Source organism: Vitis vinifera, chromosome 11 (genome assembly GCF_030704535.1).
Source record: "Vitis vinifera cultivar Pinot Noir 40024 chromosome 11, ASM3070453v1".
NCBI lineage: Eukaryota > Viridiplantae > Streptophyta > Magnoliopsida > Vitales > Vitaceae > Vitis > Vitis vinifera.
In genome coordinates, this window is record NC_081815.1 from 13,165,576 (window position 1) to 13,188,138 (window position 22,563).

The following is a 22,563-nucleotide window of genomic DNA, read 5'->3' on the forward strand; positions in this document are numbered from 1 at the left end:
AGTGTTGGGATGTGATTAAGGAGGATTTAATGAGGGTGTTCTTAAAGTTTCATAGGAGCAAGGTAGTTAATTACTGAAGAAGAGATTCATCAAACCAAAAGGATGTTTGATTTTAGACCTATCAGCTTGGTAACTTGTTTGTATAAGGTCATGGTCAAAGTCTTGTCAAGGCAGTTATGAAGTGTTCTTAATGAAACTATCCATATCACACAAGGAGCTTTGTTCAAGGAAAGCAAATATTGGATGGCAAGCTAATAGCCAATGAGATAGTGGATGAGAAAAGACAATCTAGAGAGGAAGGGGTAGTTTTCAAGATTGATTTTGAAAAGGCTAATAACCATGTGGATTAGGGTTTTCTAGACCATGCACTTGAGAGGAAGAGGTTTAGTTCTAAATGGAGGACTTGGATGAGAGGTTGTTTATCCTCCATCTCTTTTGCAGTTCTAGTAAATGGCAACACCAAAGAGTGGGTCAAAGCTTCTAAAGGATTGAGACAAGGAGATCCTCTATCTCCATTTCTCTTTACCATTGTAGCCAATATGCTAAATAGACTGATGTTGAGGGCTGAGGAGAGTGGGTTACTGGAAGGATTTAGGGTTGGTAGGAGTGGGACTATTGTTTCCCACTTGCAATTTGCAAATGACACCCTCTTTTTTTTCAAGAGCTTCTCCGAAAGAATTGGAAACTCTTAAGATAATTTTGGAAGTGTTTAGACATATTTCTGGACTTAAAGTCAATCTAGAGAAGAGTACCCTCTATGGCATCAATGTTGATCTAGATCAACTCAATAAGATGGCTTTGGTTCTTGATTCCAAGGTGTTGGATTGGCTTGTTCCATATTTGGGACTTTTATTAGGGCGAACCCAAAGGCAGGCGTATTCTAGGATCCGATGATTTAGAGAGTTTTGCGAAAATTAGATGGGTGGAAAAATGCCTTTTTGTCTTTAGGTGGGAGGACAACTCTTATTCACTTGTGCTTATCTCATATCCCCAACTATTTTCTTTCCATGTTCAAGATTCCTTCTTCAGTAATGTTCAAAATTGAGAAATTGCAAAGGGATTTTCTGTGGTCAAGGTTTAGGGAGAATAAGAGAGATCATCTTGTTTGTTAGGACTTAGTGTATAAGGCTAAGGGGCAAGGAGGATTAGGTTTTGGGAAGATTTCTACAAGGAATCGTGCTTTATTAACGAAATGACTATGAGGTTTACTGAGGAAAGGTACACTTTTTGGCATCAAGTTATCCTAAGATTTATAGGACACATACCAATGGGTGGGATGCCAACACCATAGTTAAGTGGTCACATCATTGTCCTTGGAAGGCCATTGCACAAGCCTTTCCAGATTTTTCCAAATACACTCGGCTAGTGGTGTGAGATGGGTCAAGAATTCAGTTTGGGAAGACTTGTGGTTGGGGATCAACCTTTGTGCTCTCAATTCCCAGGTTTATTCAAAAATTTTACAGTTAAAAACCTCACTATCTCATCAATTCTTAGGTCCACTAATCCTTTCTCTTGGAATCTAAACTTTCATCGCAAACTTTTGGATCTTAAGATAGAAGATCTTAAAAGACTCATGTCCTCTCTTTCACACTTACACTTATCTCCATTAGATCATGACTTGAGAGCTTGATCCCTGTCTTCTTTAGGTTTATTCACAATAAAGTCATTCTTTTCAGTCTTGTCCAACCATATTGATCCAACTCCATCATTCCTTGTTGATTTTGTTTGGAAATCCCAAGCCCCATTTAAGGTCAAATCCTTTGTTTGGTTAGTGGCACTCAAGAAGGTAAACACCAATGACATGTTACAACTGAGAAGATCCTACAAAGCCCTCAATCCTAGTGTTTGTTTATTGCGTATGGAGAGTGGTGAAACAGTAAATCATATCTTCTTACATTGCCCATTGAGTTTGAGGCTTTGACATAGACTATTAAGCTTAGCTCATATGGATTGGGTTCCTCCTAGGATTATATGTGACATGATGATTATTTCATATAGAGGATTGGGAAATTCCGGTAGAGGCATGGTGTTGTGGCAATTTGCTTGTCTTGCTCTAATGTGGGTTGTGTGGTAGGATAGAAATGCTAGGATTTTTTAAGACAAAGGCAAGAACTTTAGAGGGTCTCTAGGACATAATTCATTTCTCAGCTTCCTTCTGCGCATCATGCACCACAATTTTTAAGGGTGTTCCTCTTAATTTGATCCAACTTGATTGGATGTTGGTGTCCAATTCCAAGAGTGTGGGCTAGCAAGGATAGATTACTTCTGTATATTCCCACTTGTGACATAGCTTGTGGAATCTCATAGTTGTATAGATTCTTGAACTTGGAGGTTCTTGCTTTTGTTTGTGTACTTTTTAGATGATTTATTATCCTTCTTTGTACTTAGTTTTACTTACTTCAATATACTATATTGTTGTTTCTCATAAAAAAATTGGTTTGTTACTTGTTTGATTAAAGAAAGTGCTCCCAATTTGTGAACTCAGATGTTTGGAAGCCTGAAACTTGAGCCCTTCTTCTATTTTAAGGGCTAGTTGATAATCATCATCCACGGTATAAGTGTGTGCAGTTATAACCTCAAGTGGAATCTCCATTCGAAGTCCACCTTTATAATTGGCTGCAAGTTGAGCATCACTTTCCCACACTTGATTCTGAATGCTCAACTCATGGAATTCTTCTGTATATTCTTCAACTAGCTTAGTATTTTGTTTAAGGGAAAATAATTTTGCGTACATTGGTTGTTCATAGTCATTTAGGAGAAAGTACTCTTTCATCTTCAACTTCATCTTGTCCCATGTGTCTATAAGTGGTTGTCTGGTTCTATAAAGCTAATTCTCAATATTATGCCAGCATAGACATGTTGTTCCTTTCCACTTTGCCTTTATAAAACGAACTTTTCTATTTTCAGGCATAGTGTACCAATCAAAGTAACCTTCTATTAACATAATCCAATCAAGGAAAGCTGTCGGATTTAATTTTCCATAAAATTCAACAACTTCAAAGCGTACCTTTTTTGTCACATCATCATCATCATCTTACTCAAAGAGTTTGCCCCTTCTTTGATTCCCCATCATAAAATTGTCTTGCTTGTCATAGGGGCTACAAGGCAATTGTTCGATTTGATGGCTTATAGTCTCATCTTCAATCGAGTGTTTTTCTTGACTCTTTTCTAATAGCTTCATGATCTCATCAAGTTTTCTATTTAATTGTATTATAGCATATTAATGGGATTGTTGTATAGCAAAAATTTTCTCTAAGCATGTTGTAACAGCATCTTGACCGTTACAAGTATTTTTGAACTCACGTTTGCATAAGTTGCTCCTCTTCTCAATTGTATACGCCATTAAGCCAAGAATTTTTCTCTGCTACCAAAGGTAATGTAGGACAACCCTAAGATGGTTGCCTATGTTCAAATAGGTAGCCCAGGGTTCTATTTTTTAAGGTTTAAGGTGAAAAACAAAGTATAAAGTTTATAGAAGCAAAATAAAATAAAATAAAAATATAGAGAAAGAAGATAAGGAGAAGAAGGGATAGAAACCTTAGAGTCGCACTAAGGCCTTCTAGGAGTCTCACCTAGAAAAAAATCAAATGAATCTTACCATTAAAAATTATAAAGTATGCAAGAAAATATGATATTATTAATCATCAATCCATTACTTTGATTTATATTAATTAGCCTTATTTATAAGTTTCTATAAGAAATCCAAAGTCTACAAAGATTCTAATAAACCTAATATAACTCTAATTCTATGACATAATTAGCTACTCCTAGTTTAACTCCAACAAATACTAATCATAATTTAATTCCAAGAAATGTTAATCCCACTTTAGTTGCAACTAATACTAATTCCCTTTCTTTATGTATGTCTTGGAGATTCATCCTCGTCACAAGTCACAACCTCATTCAATTTTGCATGGGGGCTCAATAAGTAGGAGAAATAAGCAAGTGATGCGATTCAAGCTTATGATATCTCAACCCAAACTTTGATATTATGTTATGCTATCCATTTGACCCAAAATCTTAACCTATTAGGTAATAGTGGGCTAAGGATGTATATCAACTTGATTTGGCTAAAATCCTAAAGCCCTAATAATCTTCTTCAAGCTTGATGTAACTCAATAAATCGGGGAAATAAATATTTGACCTCCCAATGATCAAAGCTTTGATGTCATGTCAAATCACTAATTTGACTCAAATGCTTAAACTCTCATATAATGGACCAACAATTAATGTCAAACTAATTTTGGCTTAAGTCTTAACAACTACAAAGACTTGCATCAATGGCAAAGCCTTCCAAGGAGTATCATGAAATCAAGTTTTAGACATTAAATTATAGATGTACCAAATCTGTAGGTAATGTATCAGAGAGATGCAGAAAATTTAATAGATTTTATATGCCTGTAGTATACATGATTGAATATTGAATAAAATTAGAGGAAGATTATGTACTCTGTCTAACAACTTGTACCAGTAACAGTAGAACAGTTACTTACCCCCAGGATTTAAAGCCAATGCAGCCTTCTTTAGTGCAGCTAATCCAGTAAAGCGTGACACAGTACCAGGAAGAGCCAATGATGATGTAGAAAATATGATCGGCATTACCCCAGAACTATTCACCTGTTTAATTATAATGGTTAGATTAATATAAACAAGATTGTAAAGTACAACTCAAATATAACAACAGACCCTGACCAAAGCATAGAGAAGATAGCAATACATGCAAAAGAAGCATAATATGAAGCAATAAACTAATAATCGTAAATAAATAAAGCTAAATTCAAAAAACAAAAGACATTAAGGTAGTTTAAAAGTACTCATTTTGTTAATCCAAGCTTGATCATCTGTAAGGACATTGAAGAAACAACCATAAAATATATTACCATCTCTCAGTTAAGTGAGAAGGTGTTTCAAGAGTGTTGCATGATTGACATAGGGCTACCAATTTGTCGAGGGACTTTGGCTAAGATGGATATAAAATAAGTCATACTTCATGATACAGAATATTGGGAAGTCAAGAAATATGTCCATAAAATGGCATAGTTTCTTAAATAAGGATGAAGCGGATGTGGGGGTGGGTAAGATAACAAAAATTATGTCCAACATGTGATGCAATACACCTTAAACCTTAATGCAAATCACTTTTGTATTGTTTTAGCCTTCTTTTCAAAGCCAGTTTATATTTTTCAAAAAAGTTTCCTAGTTCCCCCACCTTTTGATATTTTGCAGAAGGCACTATTTATATTATCATTTCATCCTCATCAATCCACCAGCATATTTCTTTAAATAATGGCTCATTTCCTTGACATACTTACTAAGGATGTATGCTAGAATTAACAATTTCATATCACATCACATAGTTTCCTCATCTAAACTTTTCTTTATCTTTTTCTTTTTCTTTTTTCTCTTATTTTCTTTTTCTTCTTCATTTTTATTTTTTATTTTTTTGATCAGAAACGAAGAAAAGTATATTAATAGAGGAAAAGATACAAGAGAAAGATAAGAAAACAAAAGAAGGATGAGAGGTCCTTCCCACAAAACAAAAAATGAACAAAAGAGAAAACACCCAACTAAAGAAAACTAAAAACACGGTAAAAACCCAACACTCTCAAACTTTTGAAGCACTCTCTGCAATCCAGTTGAGTTATAAAACACTAAGAGGAACTCCTCTAAAAGCTGCAGAACACGAGGCCCAAAGAGAGGAAAAGAACAGAATCAAATCCCATAACATCTCTTCCGTTCTCCTTTTATCCTCAAAGATCCTTTTATTTCTCTCTTGCCATACCATCCATAACAAAGTAAGGCAAGAGATTTGCCAAAGTGTCTTGCCTCTTAAAGAGTTCCCCAAGCCTTTAAAAGCAATAACCAACATGTCCTCAATACTCCTTGGAGGAACCCAAGCCAACCCTACTAAATTGAACAACTTGTGCCAAAGTCCAATGGTAATAGGGCAATGAAGAAAAAGGTGGTCTATTGATTCTCCATTTCCTTTGCAAAGAATGCACCATTGGGGACAAAGGGATTTGTAGGGTCTTCTCAATTGCAACTTGTCATTGGCATTTACCTTCCCATGTGCTACTAACCAAGCAAGGGCCTTAACCTTTGAGGGGGCTTTTGAACTCCACAAGAACTTGGCTGGAAGGAACAAGATAAGATTTGAGACTTTTGACAAGGCCAAGAAAAAAAATTTCACTGAAAACAGGCCTAATGATGACAAAGACCACTCTCTTGAATCTGCCAAAGAAGGAGAGAAAAGCACTGAACTAAGGGAAGACATTAAACTCTGAAGGAAATCAATTTTCGAATTAGTGAGATTACGACGAAAATTAAAATTCCAAGACAGTGGAAAGGAATTGCCAAGGACATCTGAGACAGTGAGGTTTTTCACATAAATAACTCTATAAAGACCAGCAAATTGAGAGCACAAAGATTGGTTACCCCACCAATGATCTTCTCAAAAACGAATTCTCTCCCCATTCCCCACCACTAGGCGGACAAAAGGGGAGAAATCCTGGAAAACTTGAGCAATAGCCTTCCAAGGACATCTGTGTGACCATCTAACCACCATATTGGCATCTCATCCATTAGGATGTGTCCCATAAATACTCACAATAACCTTATGACAAAGACCATTCCTTTCTCTAGGGAACCTCCAAAGTCATTTCCCTAAGAGAGCAATGTTTCTCAGAGAAGTCTTCCCAACACCCAAACCTCCCAACTCTTTTGGTCTACTAACAACATCCCATCTGATAAGATGATCTTTCTTCCCTTCCCCCGCCCCAGACCAAAGAAAATCCCTTTGCAACTTCTCAATCTTTGAGGCTATTGATGATGGGATTTTGAAGAGGGAGAGGAAGTAGCTAGGGATGTGAGACAAACTTTACTGAATTAAAGTAATCCTCCCTCCCAAAGACAAAAAGGCCTTGTTCCAACCATCCAACCTCCTCGAAATTCTCTCAACCACCAGATCCCAAAAGCCTATTGTCTTTGGGTACCCTCCCAAAGGAAGGCCTAAATAAGACAAAGGCCACTCTGACACTTTGCAATAAAAAACCGAGGCCAAACTAGACAACAACTCCTGCCCGGTATTAATACCTAAAATTGTGTTTTTTTCTAGGTTGATTTTTAAACCTGATACTTGCCCAAAAACCAAAAGGATAATCTTTAGGTTTTGAAGATGTTCCAAAGAGGCTTTAGAGAAAAAGATGGTGTCATATGCAAACTATAACAAAGACACTTTAGTCCTATCCCTCCCCACAAAGAAACCCTCAGTTAGCCCAGATTCCTCTGCTCTAATCATCAACCTACTTAGAACATATGCTACTAAAGTAAAAAGGATAGGAGAAAGGGGGTCTCCTTGTCTCAAGCCTCTAGAGGCCTTAACCCAACCCTTTGCATTCCCATTAACTAGGATTGCAAAACTTGATGAAGACAAACATCCCCTTATCCAAGATCTCCATTTCGGACTGAACCCCTTCCTTTCTAGCACATGATCTAAAAAGCCCCAATCCACATGATCATAGGCCTTCTTAAAATCGATTTTGAAGACTACCCCTTCCTCCCCTGACCTTCTTTTCTCATCCACCACTTCATTGGCTATCAACATAGCATCCAAAATATGTCTCCCTTCAACAAAGGCTCCTTGAGAGCCAAAGACTGTTTCATGGAAGACTTTGCGTAAACGCCCTGATAAGACCTTAGCAATTATCTTATATAAACTTATAACCAAGCTAATAGGTCTATAATTAGAGATTTTAAAAGTTTGGCTTTTCTTAGGCACCAAATCAATGAAGGTCGCATTTGTACTTTGATTTATTATCCCATTGGTGTGGAACTCAAGAAACACCCTCATAAGATCCTCTTTGATCACATCCCAATACTCTTGATATACTGCAATAGTAAAACCATCGAGACCAGGGGTCTTCTCCTTATTCAAATGAAAAACTGCCATTCGTACCTCCTCTTCAAAAAAAGGCTTGTCCAGGCAAACTGCACTCTCCCCTTGAATAGGGACCCAATCTACTCCTTCAACCCTCCAAGAAGCACCTTCGGGTTTAGAATAGAGTTTCCCAAATAAATTTACAATCTCCTCAAAGATAACCTCAATGTTGCTTAGAGTCACCCCCCTCTCAAAAATCAAAGACTCAATGAACTTCCTGTTTCGCCTTCCATTGGCCATTTTGTGAAAAAACTTAGAATTGCAATCCCCTTCTTTAATCCACTTAACCTTAAATTTTTGTCTCCAATGGACCTCTTCCTTTAATAACAAATCCTCTAGCTCCCTTCTTCTTAAGGTCCTTTCGGATACCAAATCAAGATTCAAATTGCCTTCTTGTTCAATTAGATCAATTCTACCTAAGTCCGAAAGAATGAGTTTTTTCCTCTCTTAAATCTCCAAAGGCCACTTTATTCCAATCTTTCAACTTTGATTTAACAAACTTTAATTTCCTCATGAACTTGTGACCTTCCCAACCTTCAACCGTACACTCTTGCCACCAATCACTAAACTTCTCGTTAAACTCAAGATGGAGCAACCACATATTCTCAAACCTGAAAGGAGTCGGACCTCATTTTAAAGGATTAGTTTCCAAGCAAATTGGGTTATGATCTGAGGTCCATCTAGGAAGCGCCTCTTGAAGACTTTGAGAGAAAAAAGAATCCCACTCAGAAGAAAACAAGAACCTATCCAACCTCTTGCAAATAGGATCAACTTGCATGTTTGACCAAGTAAAAGCCGCATTTCTCAGAGTGGGATCCAACAAACCACTCTCTCTTATAAACTCGTCAAAACACCTCATGTTGAAAGTTGACCTAGAATCACCCAGTTTCTCAGAGATCCTCCTGATTACATTAAAATCCCCTCCTACACACCACATTGGGAAGGTCAGACCATACAAGTCTTGAAGCTCCAACCAAAAGTCCTTCCTCCACAAAGGCTTATTCGGGCCATACACTGAAGTTAACCAAAAAGACCCTTCCTCACCCGAGTTCAACTTCACAGTTACAGAGAAAGATCCTAACACCTTCTCTGTGAACTTGAACTTATTTGAATCCCACATAATCACAATCCCCCCTGAAGCCCCACAAGCAGGAAGAGCAGCCCACTCCATACTTCTACCTTTCCAGACACTACTCACAAACCTCCTATCTCAAATTTCTCTCTTTGTTTCCTAAAGCATCACAACATCTGGACTTTGAGAACTTAAAAACCTTCTGACAATCCTCATTTTATTCTTGGAACCTAAACCTCTTGTATTCCAACTTAAGATCTTCATGTAAACAAAAGAAACTCAGCACAAACTACAACCGAAACTAAACCTCTCACTGGGTTCCACAATCATTTTTCCTCTTCCTTCTGAAATAGACCTTGTCCGTAGAAAGAGTACTCTTGCTCTCTACTTCCGCACCTTTTCCATTATCTCTGACAATTCTAATCCTCAAACTCTCCAAAACCAACTGGACCTTGACCATCTTCTTAGGCGTGAGGCCCTCAATCTGAAAACCTTCCATCGGGAGAGTGGGAGGTTCTGGCTCTGGGGACGAGGCCTTGCCTGAGACGCAAAGCTCCTCTGGGTTACTGAGTGATTCCCTAAGGAGAGGACAGTCTTTAAAAATTCAGCTAGAGGCTTCTACAGGAGACGCCACACCTTCAGAACAGGACACACCAACATGACGACTAAGCTCACCACCAGCAGGAATCGAAAATGAAACACCCTGAGAAGGAAGGACTGACTCCATCAGAAACGAAGAAAAGGCTGACACCAAAATGGACGAATAGCAGAAACAGAGGAGATGGGAAGAGATTTTGGAGCAAAAGCCCTAGCCAAAGGATGGCCCTGCTCAGAGGAAGCTGAGAAAGGAGGACATACCTTGTTTGCCAAACCGCAATGCGAAAACCCATCACCTCCCTCTATCTCACCGGTGAAAACTTGAAAGGTTTCTGGACCAGGTGGAAGAACGCCCTTATTGGAGACTGGTCTGCCTCGAAAAATGGCTAGATTTGCTTCCGCAAAGCCACCCCCAACTAGGTTATGCTTCGGAGAAGAAGGCGACACCTTTAGGCTTGGAGGCCAGCTTCTCGCTTTGCGCCTTGCAGAGATTGAGGGGCCTTTTAACTTTGACAGCTCTTGAGAGTGATCAATCGACATAACCTCCTTAGCAGAGGATCCTGAGCACTGGAACTTTGAGGACGAAGGCGCTACAGGGTCGCCATTAAAAGAACCTGCCTTTGTTTCATGGATTGGACCAGTAGGAGGCCCAAAACTCTTTGCCCCAAACTGGGCCTTAGCAGATCGGGCTTTAAAAGAGTCATCTGGCTTTGTTGGCCCGATACCTCTTCCCACCACTGGGCCCAAGAGACACCCTCCCCCTTCTTTCTCCGCTATGGAAGCCATATTTGAAACTAAGGAACGAGAACGGGAACGATGACAAGGCCTCTAGTTGTAGCACTCATTGTCCCTAGTAGTAGCCCGTAGCCCTGCAGTATTCTCTGGCCTTTGAGAGACGCAACCTCCTGCTGACATCAACTCGTCCTTGCTGCGAGTTGACTCAGGCTTGAGAAGACCATCTCCTTCAACTTCTCCGACGACTGAAATCACAATCGTAAAAGACTGAGTCCCATCTTCCACCTCTAGCAATGCAGGTAGCACCACATTTGGAAGCATCTCCACCCACAACTTTCCCTTCGACAAGTCTACAAGCTTCAAAGATTCCCGTGCCACCTTCGTCACCTTCCCCCACTTCTGCATAATGTATCTCAGCTGAACCTCATCCCACAAATGAAAAGGAAGGCCTCTTAGTTCTAACCAACCCCTTCTAAATTTTCTGGATAAAACAGTATTTTCTCTTAGCAACCATCTCCTCAAACCAACAATCCCTCCTCTCACTGTTAAAATCCCTTGTTCTTGAAACCAATTAGCTCTCCTTGCAGAATCCACGAAAAAGCACCCCTTGTAAGCGGAAATAGAGGTCACAGACACCATTCATTTTTATTTTACCATATCGATCTTTTTTATGGTATCACTTCTCTTTCAGTCCAACCATCTAGTTGGACACTCATTTTATTTTCTTGTTCTCTTCCATCTCCTAATGCATCTTCCTAATGCCACTAGTCCATATTGTGTGTTAAAATCATAATCACAATGTGTTACTTGACCCACCCTCCTAGCACCAATATAAAAAAGACCTACTCGACTTTACAAGATCATATCCCAGTAGAAATTCTTAAATTGCACATCTTCATATTCTCTCCTTGCCCTTCTTTTATTTTTTGTTTTTCATTAGAAACAAGAAATGCATTGATAAAGTTTTGAAAAACATGAGGATAAGAAATCCTACCCAAATAAACAAACTCTGATCAAAAGAACAGATGAATACGAGTTCACCTATATACCACTTAGAACTATACAAATGAAATGTGGTTCTACTCTCCTTTGAGATCAACACATAGGCTCCCCTATTTTTCACCACAGTTTTATAACTGTTCCCAAAAAAATTTCTCCTTTGGAAATTCCTTGAATTAACTAATCCATATTGCCCCAACTCTTCTATAAGAAAAAGAGAACTCAGAATGTGAACAATTGACCATATGGTTGTACCCCATGTCACGAACTCTTTACAAGGAGAGTCCACCCACTCAACCCTGGCCTCCAAATCTGACAACCCCTTCATCACCTTCTAGGGCCCATCTTGCATCATGGATCCCAAAGAAGAGAACACCACAAAAGGGTGTCGGTTTGCCTCCGCCAAGAGGGCTTCGTTTGTGATTGCTACCCAGGAATCCTCCAAGGGCACTGAAGAGTCAAAGCGAACACCCTCACAGCTCCCCTCAATAATTTCTGACGCCACAAGAAAAAGCTCCAAGGCCGCGACAGTCCCGCTGTCCCCTCCATCCCTTCTCTCAGTCGCCACAGCTTTGCTGCCCCCTTGAGACAACTCTTGATCCTCAATAATAAGGAAAAGTCCCCCGGTCCCACCAGAACTCCATCAGGAACCCTACAAAGGCTTCTCTCCCTTGAATCCACTCCCTTTTGGTAACTTAAGGAGAGTCTAAAAGAGGCCCCTCCTTTGTCAACAGACTCCACATGGCCCAGGTCCACAGCTTTTGCGACTTGGGCCTCCTCCCCCACCCCCTGGCAGCCCAAAGGATGTGGCCCAAAAGCCCACCCACTTAAACCCTTGCGGACCTCCAATTCAGCAAAACATCTCCCATCTATAACAGGCTCAAGCTGGTCATACTCATGAACCACATTGTATCATAACTCTATATCATGGATGCAGGCATATGGTGTCAACAGGAACTACCTTAAGCATAGATCAGCAGAGTCATGTGCCTGTTCTATTGAATTTTGGATGCCAGCTCAGACAGCCTCTTAATTCTCAAAGAAGCTCTTGCCTCCAAATGTGAAATGAAAATTTCTAGGCAAAAAATAATTACAACATTTACAATCATGTTCTGCTTCCATTGTTTCTGGATTCCAACCCAAGACAATCCTAATTTTTCAAATAGTTATTTCCTCCTAAGTGTGACATGATGGCAAGTCGTAGGGGAAAAGACAAGGTTATAAAACATTTTCAATTATTTCTGGTCATATGCAAGTACACACAGATGAAAAATATCCATGGCTATGCTCTAATCACTACACTATTACAAAAGCAGATAAAAACGTTACAACTCGAACAAGGACAAAGTGAGAACCAGGAATACAAACCTTGAAAGGGAGGTAAGCAGATTTTTGAAGGCCTCCAGTTCTGTTGGTATATCTTGATGCATAATTAAGTGGAATTTTCCTCTCTGCTTCCTGAAACCCTTTGTTGATATCATTGTTAACAGTTCCTTGCTTCACCAATCCAAATCCTTTTTAAATAAAGTAGTTAACACTTACCTGAACATACACAATACCAAGGACTAAGAGGAAGAAGGAGATTATGATGATGACGAGTCCAATGTAGTTACCATCCTGAAATGCCTGTGCAACCGTCCTACCAAAAGAAGCTGGCAAGTAGGAGATGATGCTTGTGAAGATTAGAAGGGATGTACCATTTCCAAGTTTTAGGTCAGAGATCCTTTCCCCAATATATGTAGTAAGTACTGATCCAAGAGTCAATAAAGTAACAGAAGATAGAACCCACTGTGTACTAAAGTCATTGACATAGGGCCGGAGAAAAAGTACTTGCCCAATTGCCTGCACAGAAATTAGAAATGAACGTTTTGTCCTATAGTTTATCTAGTAATGTATCATTAAGAAGTATTCTGTCCTAGTATTACAGGATTTATTTTTTGTTTGATAAGCAAAAATTACAATTTTATAAACAAGGGCCCAACAGTGCACCATAGCACACAAAAGGCATAAAATGAGTGCCACAAGGCGCAAGCAGAAAGAGAGAACACAGAAAAACAACTCCCTCTCTTAGCAAGAACCCAACCAATCTACAAAATCATACAAAGACATAGAACCCACAAAAACAAATTTCTAAGAAAAGAACTTTTCAATGCTTGATCCAATTGTTCCTCATTGTCAATTGATCTTCAATTCCTTTCTTTTCATACAGTCCATAAGATGCATAATGAAACTGCTCTTCAAACTTTCTTGCTTCTTTTACCCATAAAGGATCCATGTCACCCTAAGAGGGTCTCTTTAACCATAACAGCTTGCACCCAACAAATACCAAACAGAGTGAAAAGCAACTATGAGAGGAGCCTTACTTTGGTACAATGACGAAGAATGTGACCAATGGATTCTTCCTTGACTTTAAAAAGAAAAAATCTATTGACTACAGACCTCCCTCTTCTTTGAAGCTGATTTAAAGTCAACACCTTCCCCTAACTAGCCTCCTAAGTTAAAAAAATTACCTTAGAAGGAACTCATGAATTCCAATTACACTCATTGGAAAGGAAATTGATTACATGATTCCATGGTAACATATAAAGACTGAGAACTGATTAGTTCTTGAGTTCATCCACACCATGTCCAGCCAGTCCTTGCAAACTCAAAAATAATTCCTCTACATTAGTTCCACCCGTCTCACTAGTCTATCCCCATAAACTTGCTATCCAAGCCTCTTTTGAAATGGCTAAGGCAAGCATATAAAGAAGGAAAGGGATCACACAAACGTTCATCCCCACACCATTTATCCTTTCAAAACTTCACCCTTCTCCCATTACCCACCACAAAGGAAGATCCAATATAGAAAATTCCTTTGAATTTTCTCCAACCTCATTTTGACTTTCCTTGGAATACAAAATAATGACAAAAAGTATATGGGAAGACATAGATATTGTACTCTTAATTAATGTAAATCTACACCCTTTACAGATATATTGTCTTTTCCACATTGAGAACCTTTCATGAAACCTCACTTCCACTCTATCCCAAATCACCACTAATCTAAAAGGAGCACCCAAAGGAAGACCTAAGTAAATAGAAGCCCTATTTCTCAGTAATCTAGCTCAGAGAGTAACTCCTCAACATGCTCCACCCTCCAAATAGGAATTAATTCACTCATCTAAGTTAATTTTCAACCTCAACAAAGCTTTAACCAACTCAATGGACCATTTAGTCTTGGGAAGCCTCACAAAAAATGAGAGTATCATCTACAAACAAGTGGGACACTTCCTTCCCCTTGTCCTAACTCTCATAAGATATTCATCCCTCGTCAACCCTCTTGAGAAGGCAACTAAGGGCCTCCATTGCAACCACAAACAAATAGGGAGACAAAGGATCACCACTTTAGCTTAAGCCCCTAGAGCATTGGAAGAAACTAGAAGAGGTACCATTAAAAATCACACAGAATTTTGCAAAAGATATGCACTATTTTTTATTTTTTTTTTATAGGTAAACAAGAAATGCATTAATAAAGAGGCAAAAAGTCACAAAGCATACGGGGGTATACAAGGCGGCTAAGACCTCAAAAAAAACAACAAAACCAGAAAAGATTCACCTCCCCTTAAGTGGATGCTACCCACTCCAAAAAGCCTATAAGGGAGAGAGACTCCTCACCTAAGTACAATTTGGTCTACCTCCATAAATTACAAACAAAAAAATTCTTTAATTTCTGGATATTCAACACACCCCCCCTAAAAGTTAATCTATTCCTCTCCTTCCAAACCGTCCAAAAAATACACAACAGTGTGGATTTCCAAACTTTTTTCCTTTTCTTCCCCACAAAGGGGCTCCTCCAGCTAGTTAAGACCTCCTTTACAATTTCTGGAAAGACCCATTTAACATCTACTAACCCAAGAACAATATCCCACAAAGCTCTAACCACTACACAGTGTATAAGCATATGATTTACATTTTCTTCTTCACAACCACGCAAAAAACAGCAATTAGGAAGTTGCAACTCTCTTATTTGGAGCCTATCCAGAGTGAGCACCTTCCCCCACGTCACCTCCCAAGCGAAGAAAGCGACTTTAGTTGGCACCCTATCCACCCATATACACCTTGAAGGAAAAATTGTATCATTAGGATTGGCCAACAAACTATAAGCTTCCTTGACCCTGAACTGACCATTTCTTCCTCGCCTCCAAAAAACTGAATCTTCCTCCAAAGAAGGCCTATGACCCCTCAAAACACAGAGCAAATCCCCAACCATATCCAACTCCCAATCATTAAAGTCCCTCACAAAATTTAGGTTGCAGCCTCCTTGACCAGAATTTTGATCCCACATTTCCTCAACTGTTGCATCCCTATGAATAGCCATGACAAAGAGGTGAGGAAAGCAATGGGACAACGGTGTATCAGTACACTAAATATCTGTCCAAAATCTTATTTTCATGCCCTTCCCAGCTAGAAACACCATGTTATCCCAGCACCAATCAGATTCTTTCAAGATCTCCTTCCTAACCTCTACTCCAACCGCCCCATTTGCCTTCTTTGACCTCCATCCAAGATCCTCTGGCACATACTTCGTCGTGATCACTTGTTTCCAAAGATTATCTTTTTTGCAAGCATACCTCCATATCCACTTACCAAGCAAGGCTTTGTTCAACATGGCTATCTTCCTTAGGCCTAGCCCACCCTTGTTCTTGTCTGTACAAACCACCTCCCATTTAACTAGATGAATTTTCCCCTCCCAGTCCCCCCCCCCCCCCCCCATAAGAAGTCCCTTTGCACTTTCTCTAGCCTTCTAGCAACAATCTTGGGCATTCGGAAAATAGACATTTGGTAGATTGGCATGCTAGCCAAAGTGCTTTTTATGAGAGTGATTTTCCCCCCTTTGGAAATATACTGTCGTTTCCAAAGCACAAGTCTCCTCCTTACTCTCTCTTCCACCCCATCCCACATAGAAGGAGCCCTATTAGAAGCCCCTAGTGGAAGCCCCAAATACTGAGAGGGCAAGGATCCCACCATGCAGCCTAACTCGACTGCCAACTCTTCAATCTCCTCCACTTCTCCAACTGAGATAATTTCACTTTTGGCTAAGTTAATCCTTAGACCTGAAGCCGCTTCAAACCAGAGGAGAATCTAACTTAAGTGAGTTAGGTGCTCCTTGCTTGCCTCACAGAACACTATTATGTCATCAGCAAAAAATAAATGGGAGATGTTCAAAGTGGATCTACTACCACCCCGAATGCTACACCTTGATAAGAATCCCCCCTCCACAGCTCTCCTAATGAGAACATCCAGTACTTCCATTCCCATAACAAAAAGGTAGGGAGATAAGGGATCTCCTTGTCTAAGCCCCTTAGTACTAGGGAAAAAGCCAGCTAGCACCCCATTAACTAGAACTGAGAATTTGGTTGAAGACAAGCAACTCCACATCCACCCCAACCACTTAGGCCCAAAGCCCATTTTTTGCAAGACCTTCAACTAAAACTTCCAATTAATGTTGTCATAGGCTTTTTCTATGACCAATTTGCAAATAAGTCCCTTCTCTTTTCTTTTCTGCCACGAGTCTATCACCTCATTTGCAATTAAGGATGCATCAAGAATTTGTCTTCCCGTCACAAAAGCATTCTGGGCAGTGGAGACCACCTTTCCAACCACTTTCTTAAGCCTGTTAGCTAGCACTTTAGCCAACAATTTATAAAGCCCCCCCAAAAGGCTGATAGGTCTAAAATCTCCAAGATCCTCAACCCCACTTTTATTAGGAATCAAGATCAAAAAAGCATTATTGAGGCTCTTAAGAAAAGAGTTATGCTCGTGAAACTCTTTAAACATATCCAGGATCTCCTCTTTAGCAAAGTCCCAACATCTTTGCCAAAAGGCCATAGTAAAGCCATCCGGACCAGGGGCTTTGTCCTCATTCATCTCCATCAAATTCGTATGTACCTCAGTCTCTATGAAGGGAATCTCCAAATTCTCCGCTTCTTGCTAACTGATTTGATCAAGCTGAAGCCTTCCAATATCCGCCTTCCATCCCTCCCTTAGCCAGATCTCCCTTGAAAGTTGTCTCCAATGAACTTCCTCTAGAAGCACCCACTTTTTATAACTTTCTTTTGCTTCTTTTTTTAACTATGTTTCCTCCATAGTTAGGCTTCTCTCGCTTTCCACCCAGTCCCAGAAATCCACTTGCTGCAAGGCTGAAGATTTGTTACAGTCCAGCCTCCCAAACACCTCTCTATTCCAAACTTTCAACTTCTTTTTTATTTCCTTCATCTTAGCAGCCAATCTAAAACTAGCACTGCCCCTAACTTCGATCCCCCGCCACCAGCTTCGAATAAGGTCTTTGAAACCCTCAACCTTAAACCACATGTTTTCAAACTTGAATGGAGTAGGGTCTCTTCTTATCCCACCTCCCACTAGAATGATTGGGAAATGATCAGAAATTGGCCGAGACGGCCTGCTTTGGGTAACCTCACTAAATTGGTCTAACCAACAAGGGGACACAAGAAATCTATCCAATCTAGCCCATGCCTGGTTATTGTGGCCCCCATTCCATGTGAACTCTCCCCCCTGTAAAGGAAGATCCACCAAGCCTAGATCATCAACAATCTCAGCAAATCTCCTCATTGCTGAATTTATTCTCCTCTGACTGCTCCTTTCCCTTTGGAGAAGGGTGATGTTAAAATCCCCCCCTAGGCACCAGGAGTCTTCCCAAAGGCCTCTAATCGCCCCAAATTCTTCCCACAAACCATCCCTTTCCACTTTGGTGAACAGGTCATAAACTCCTGTGAACACCCAAACAACCTCATTTTCTACATTCCTGAATCTGCAGGATAGTGTGAATTGGCCCTCCTCCCAATCCAAAATGTCCAGAGACCTCTTGTCCCAGCAAATCAGAATACCACCTGCAGCCCCCTCCGCATCCAGAGCTCTCCAATCTAAAAATCTCCCAGAGCCTAAACTTCTCACAATACCCTCCGACATAGGTTGAATTTTTGTCTCCTGGATACAAAGTAAATCCACTCTCTGATTCCTTATAAAAGACTTAATAATTTTCCTTTTGGAGCTATTGTTTGCTCCCCTCACATTCCAACTCAGAACTTTTAACTTCATTGGACAACTACGATTTGACTCCCTTTGCCCTGTGATGGGCCTTTCTGCTTATTCCCCCCCTCATAGTTTACAGAGCACTCCAACCTCTTTAACTCTCTTTCGAACTTTGACTTCTCCAGAAGCTCTTTGCTATGTATCTTCTTCCGTCTCTTTCTGATTTTAATCAAAAAGCTCAGGATTTCATTTTCCAATCCCTCCGGTGAAAATCCCAAAAAGTGACTGAATTTTGTCAGGCTATTTTCCTCCTATTTTTCCTCTTTCTCATTTCTCACAGCTTGGATCTCAGGCATGCCAGAATCCCCCTCCGTACCCTTGACTTTATAACTGATTCTATTGGCTTCTCCCAAGTCCCAGCAACCATTATCATTCTCATTAGACCCCTCATACACTATTAACCACGTTGTTTTATCACCCCAGAATTCCTCCTCTATACCCCCAGAACGATAGTAAAACTCCCCCTCCGGAGCCCGATTTGAATAAAAAGAATTAAGATGAGAAGTCCCCAAAGCCCTTTTTCCCCTAGAATAGAAAACCAACCCATACCTCAAAGCTTCCTCTTCAAGCGCCCGGTCTGTCGCTGAGTAGCAAACATTCATTTGCTGCTTCCTGAGTTCCTCTGATTCCCAGGCCACCAAGGCCTCCGTCTCTGAAAGGTTCCCACTTCTGGAAATGAAGCAATCCATAAGGCAAGCCTTCCCTTGAGAGCCTTTGCTTGAGGCTTGGGATATTAGCGTGACTGGGCCGGCCCTTTCCATACCTTCAAATCCACTCAACTTTTGGCAGCCCATTTCTGTAGCCCACCTCCTTGACTCGCCTGCTTCTGATCCATCATCATCGGTTGCCACTTCTTTTGATTTTGAGCCCAAAGATCCATTAACCACGACAAGCCCACCAGCCCTCCTCGCCTCTTTAGGGCCCACGACTGGGCCTAAAGAAGTCGACCCAGACACTAGCGCATCGGTGGAGGCCCAGTCCCGGATCACCGGGCCTTGGACTCGGTTTCCCAACTCCCAGCCCGACCCATTCTCCTGCACACCCCTCACTTCAGCTGACAGGTTCAGCGTCTTGAGCCTCGCGCTTACCAGCTCTTTCTCCACGCGCTGCTCCACGTGTGAAACCACATCACCCCTAACCTCATCACTCTTTTGTCCAGACGCTTCACTGTGTTTCTTCCTCACCATCGGTCTAAACTCCCACCATAGAGACAAGACATAGACGTCCTCCTCCCCTTCGATTTCCAGCACACTCGGCCTAAAGTCTCCTCTCATTTTAATCAAAATCCTAGCCCATTGAATCTCCCCTAACGTCTTCGTCTGATCATCGACTGCAACAAAACCCCCGCATTCTTCCCCTACTCTTTTCAAAATCATCGGACTCCACAGCAAGATTGGAAGCCCAAAGATTTTGACCCAGACTTCATTTTCTACCTCCTCCTTTACCCAGCAGCCAATCCTAGGGTTCCATTGTTCCAGCCCTAATTGGAGCCCTCCCAACAATCGATTCCCTGAGGATACGACACGTCTTGCTTCTTCCAGATCTTCAAATTCCAGCAAGACCCTATCCTTCTCCAATTTAGCCAGCCCTAATTTTCCTTTTAGGCCCCACGAATTTGCCCATAATCTTCCCAATCTCTCCAGGTCCTCTTCTCCCTCTGTTCTGGATTTCCAGTTCACAACAATGCAGTGCTCCAATTTCTGCAAATTCCCTAGAGTTTCCTCCCTTTTAACCTTCACTCTGATTGAGTTTATATCTCTCCAACTTGGTCTCTTCACTACTGCCGCATACGAACTCTCCAAGGCAGATTTCCCCGCGACCCTTGCTTCCTGCATGTTTGCTTTTCTGCCAATAGATCCTTCCATTTGATGTAGTTTCTCCGCCATAGTCACCCATCCCCCTCTGTCCCCTCTGCCTCTCGGTATGAAGATACAAAAGTTCTTCCTTTCCAAATCGACAACCCCTAGCCTGAGAAACCACCCCGCTCTGTTTAACCCTCGCGTTAGGGAGTACGATCTCCCCTTGTCCTTCCATTCCCTTCCTCATCTTCCTTCTTTCTCGTCCTTGATGCAATGGAGTAGGCCCTCCATGAAAAACCCTAGACTCTCCGGTCCCATTCAAACCATGACAAAACCCCTCTCTTCTTCTCCACGATGAGAACTTAGGGTTTATCTTTTCTTTCATCTAAGACAATCTCGAACACCTTGGACTCCACTGCAAAGCTGCTCTCCTTCCTTCTTCTTGAATTCATGACTTCTCAAAACTTGGCTTTGATACCATATAATAATAGAAAATGATATGCACTATTTAATCCATCCTACCCATTTCTGGCTAAAAATTAATGTTTTCAAGAATTGTGGTCAAGAAATTCCAGTTAATGTGATCATATTCCTTGTCAACATATTACTTACAAAGGATCCACAAGCATTGCTCTTTAACATAGAGTCTATGACCTCATTAGCTATTAGCACCGCATCAAGAATTTGTCTACCCTTTGCAAAATCATTTTAGGAATTGGAGATCACCTTACCCACCACCTTCCTTAGCTTCTTTGCTAAATCTTTTGCCATGAGTTCTGCCCACCAAGCTAATAGGCTTAAAGTCTTTAAGGTTCTGCATCCCCTTTCTTTGGGATTAATACTAGAAATATAGCATTGAGACTTTTCTAAAACCTCCCTCGGTTATAAAACTCCTTGAAAAGCCTCATCACCTCTTCACAAAATTCCAAATGAATTGCCAAAAGGCTATAGAGAACCCATCCAGACTTGGAGCCTTGTTCCCAATTGACTCTAACAAAGCATAACACACCTCCTCTAAGAACGGATCCTCCAAACTTTTTGTGCTCTGCCCCTCTAAAACCTTAAATCTAGCCCACTGATGCTAGCTCTCCACTCTTTAAGATCAAACAATAGAATGCGATAAGCCCTTGCCGCCACCCCTTCATTTATCTCATTCTCTAGCCCCATTAATTTTAATCCTAGTCATGCAATTCCTTCTTCTATGAGCAATAGCCATTTTATGAAAGAAGTTAATATTTTTACCCCCCTCCTTAAGCCATCACTCTCTAGATTTTTGCCTCCATGAAGTTTCTTAAAAAAGAGCTCACTTACTGTATTCCTGCCTAGCTATTCTTCTTGCTTCGTTCTCCTCATGAGAAAGGGCCCTCTCCCGCTGCTTCAAATCTCTTAAACCCATCTGTTTGAAGCCTTACTAAAACATTTTCAAAACTCTTCATTCCAAGTTTGCAAATCAAATTTCAACACCTTCATTTTCGCAGCTAAGACGCAGCAATAAGAACCTTTAAAATTGTATCCTGTCCACCACCCCTTAAGGTTGTGTTTGAAACCCTCCTCCCTTAGCCACATGTTTTCAAATCTAAAGGGGTTAATGCCCATTCTTCATCCCTCCCCCATCTAATAGAATTGGAGAATGATCTGACATAGGCTTCGGCAGAATACAATAAAACACTCCACTAAAATGACTTTCCTAACCTTCAAACACCAAAAACCGGTCTAATCTTAACAAGGACTAATTGTTCAACCCCTCTCTCCAAGTAAAAGGGCCCCTAAAAGTGAAAGGTTTAGCACCTCCAACTTCTCAATAATCCTTGTAAATCTTCACATAGCTGAAGACACCTTGATGCCTCTATTATGCTCCCACAAGAACCTGACAATATTGAAATCACCTTTAGCACACTACATGTCAGCCCACAATCCCTAAATGACCCCCAATTTTGCCCAGAAGCCTTCTCTTTCCCTTTCCAAAGTGGGCCCATATACCCCAATAAATACCCAAACGAACTAGTCCACACAGTTTTTAAAATGACACAAGATCAAATATTCTCCCATTCCATGCCTCTAGCTCCAAAATCCTATTGTCCCAAAAAACAAGGCACCCTACCAGCAACTCCCTTGGCACTCATAGCACACCATTCTAAAAATCTGCCCACTCTTAAGCTCCTTACTAATTCCTTCAACATCATCTGGATTTTTGTTTCTTACAAGAAGACCAAGTCTAATTTCTGGAATCAAATCAAGGACTTGATGATCTTCCTCTTATCACTGTCATCCCCAAACATTCCAAGAAAATCTTTATCTTCATTTACAAACTGGCATGCTGTCCCGTCCTCCTC

At 40.7% G+C, this 22,563-nt stretch overlaps 1 protein-coding gene across 2 annotated transcripts in view; it reads right to left on the reverse strand.

Annotated features, from left to right (window-relative positions):
• The window catches only part of LOC100248517 (preprotein translocase subunit SECY, chloroplastic), a 35,601-nt gene that overhangs the window by 7,536 nt on the left and 5,502 nt on the right, over positions 1 to 22,563 (reverse strand). For both annotated transcript variants that reach the window (XM_002262909.5, XM_019222980.2), the window contains 3 exons: positions 12,882 to 13,181; positions 12,708 to 12,797; positions 4,494 to 4,617 (listed from right to left, as the gene is read on the reverse strand). In XM_002262909.5, the coding sequence (XP_002262945.2) occupies positions 4,494 to 4,617; positions 12,708 to 12,797; positions 12,882 to 13,181 (514 nt within the window). The remainder of the gene's footprint in view (positions 1 to 4,493; positions 4,618 to 12,707; positions 12,798 to 12,881; positions 13,182 to 22,563) is intronic.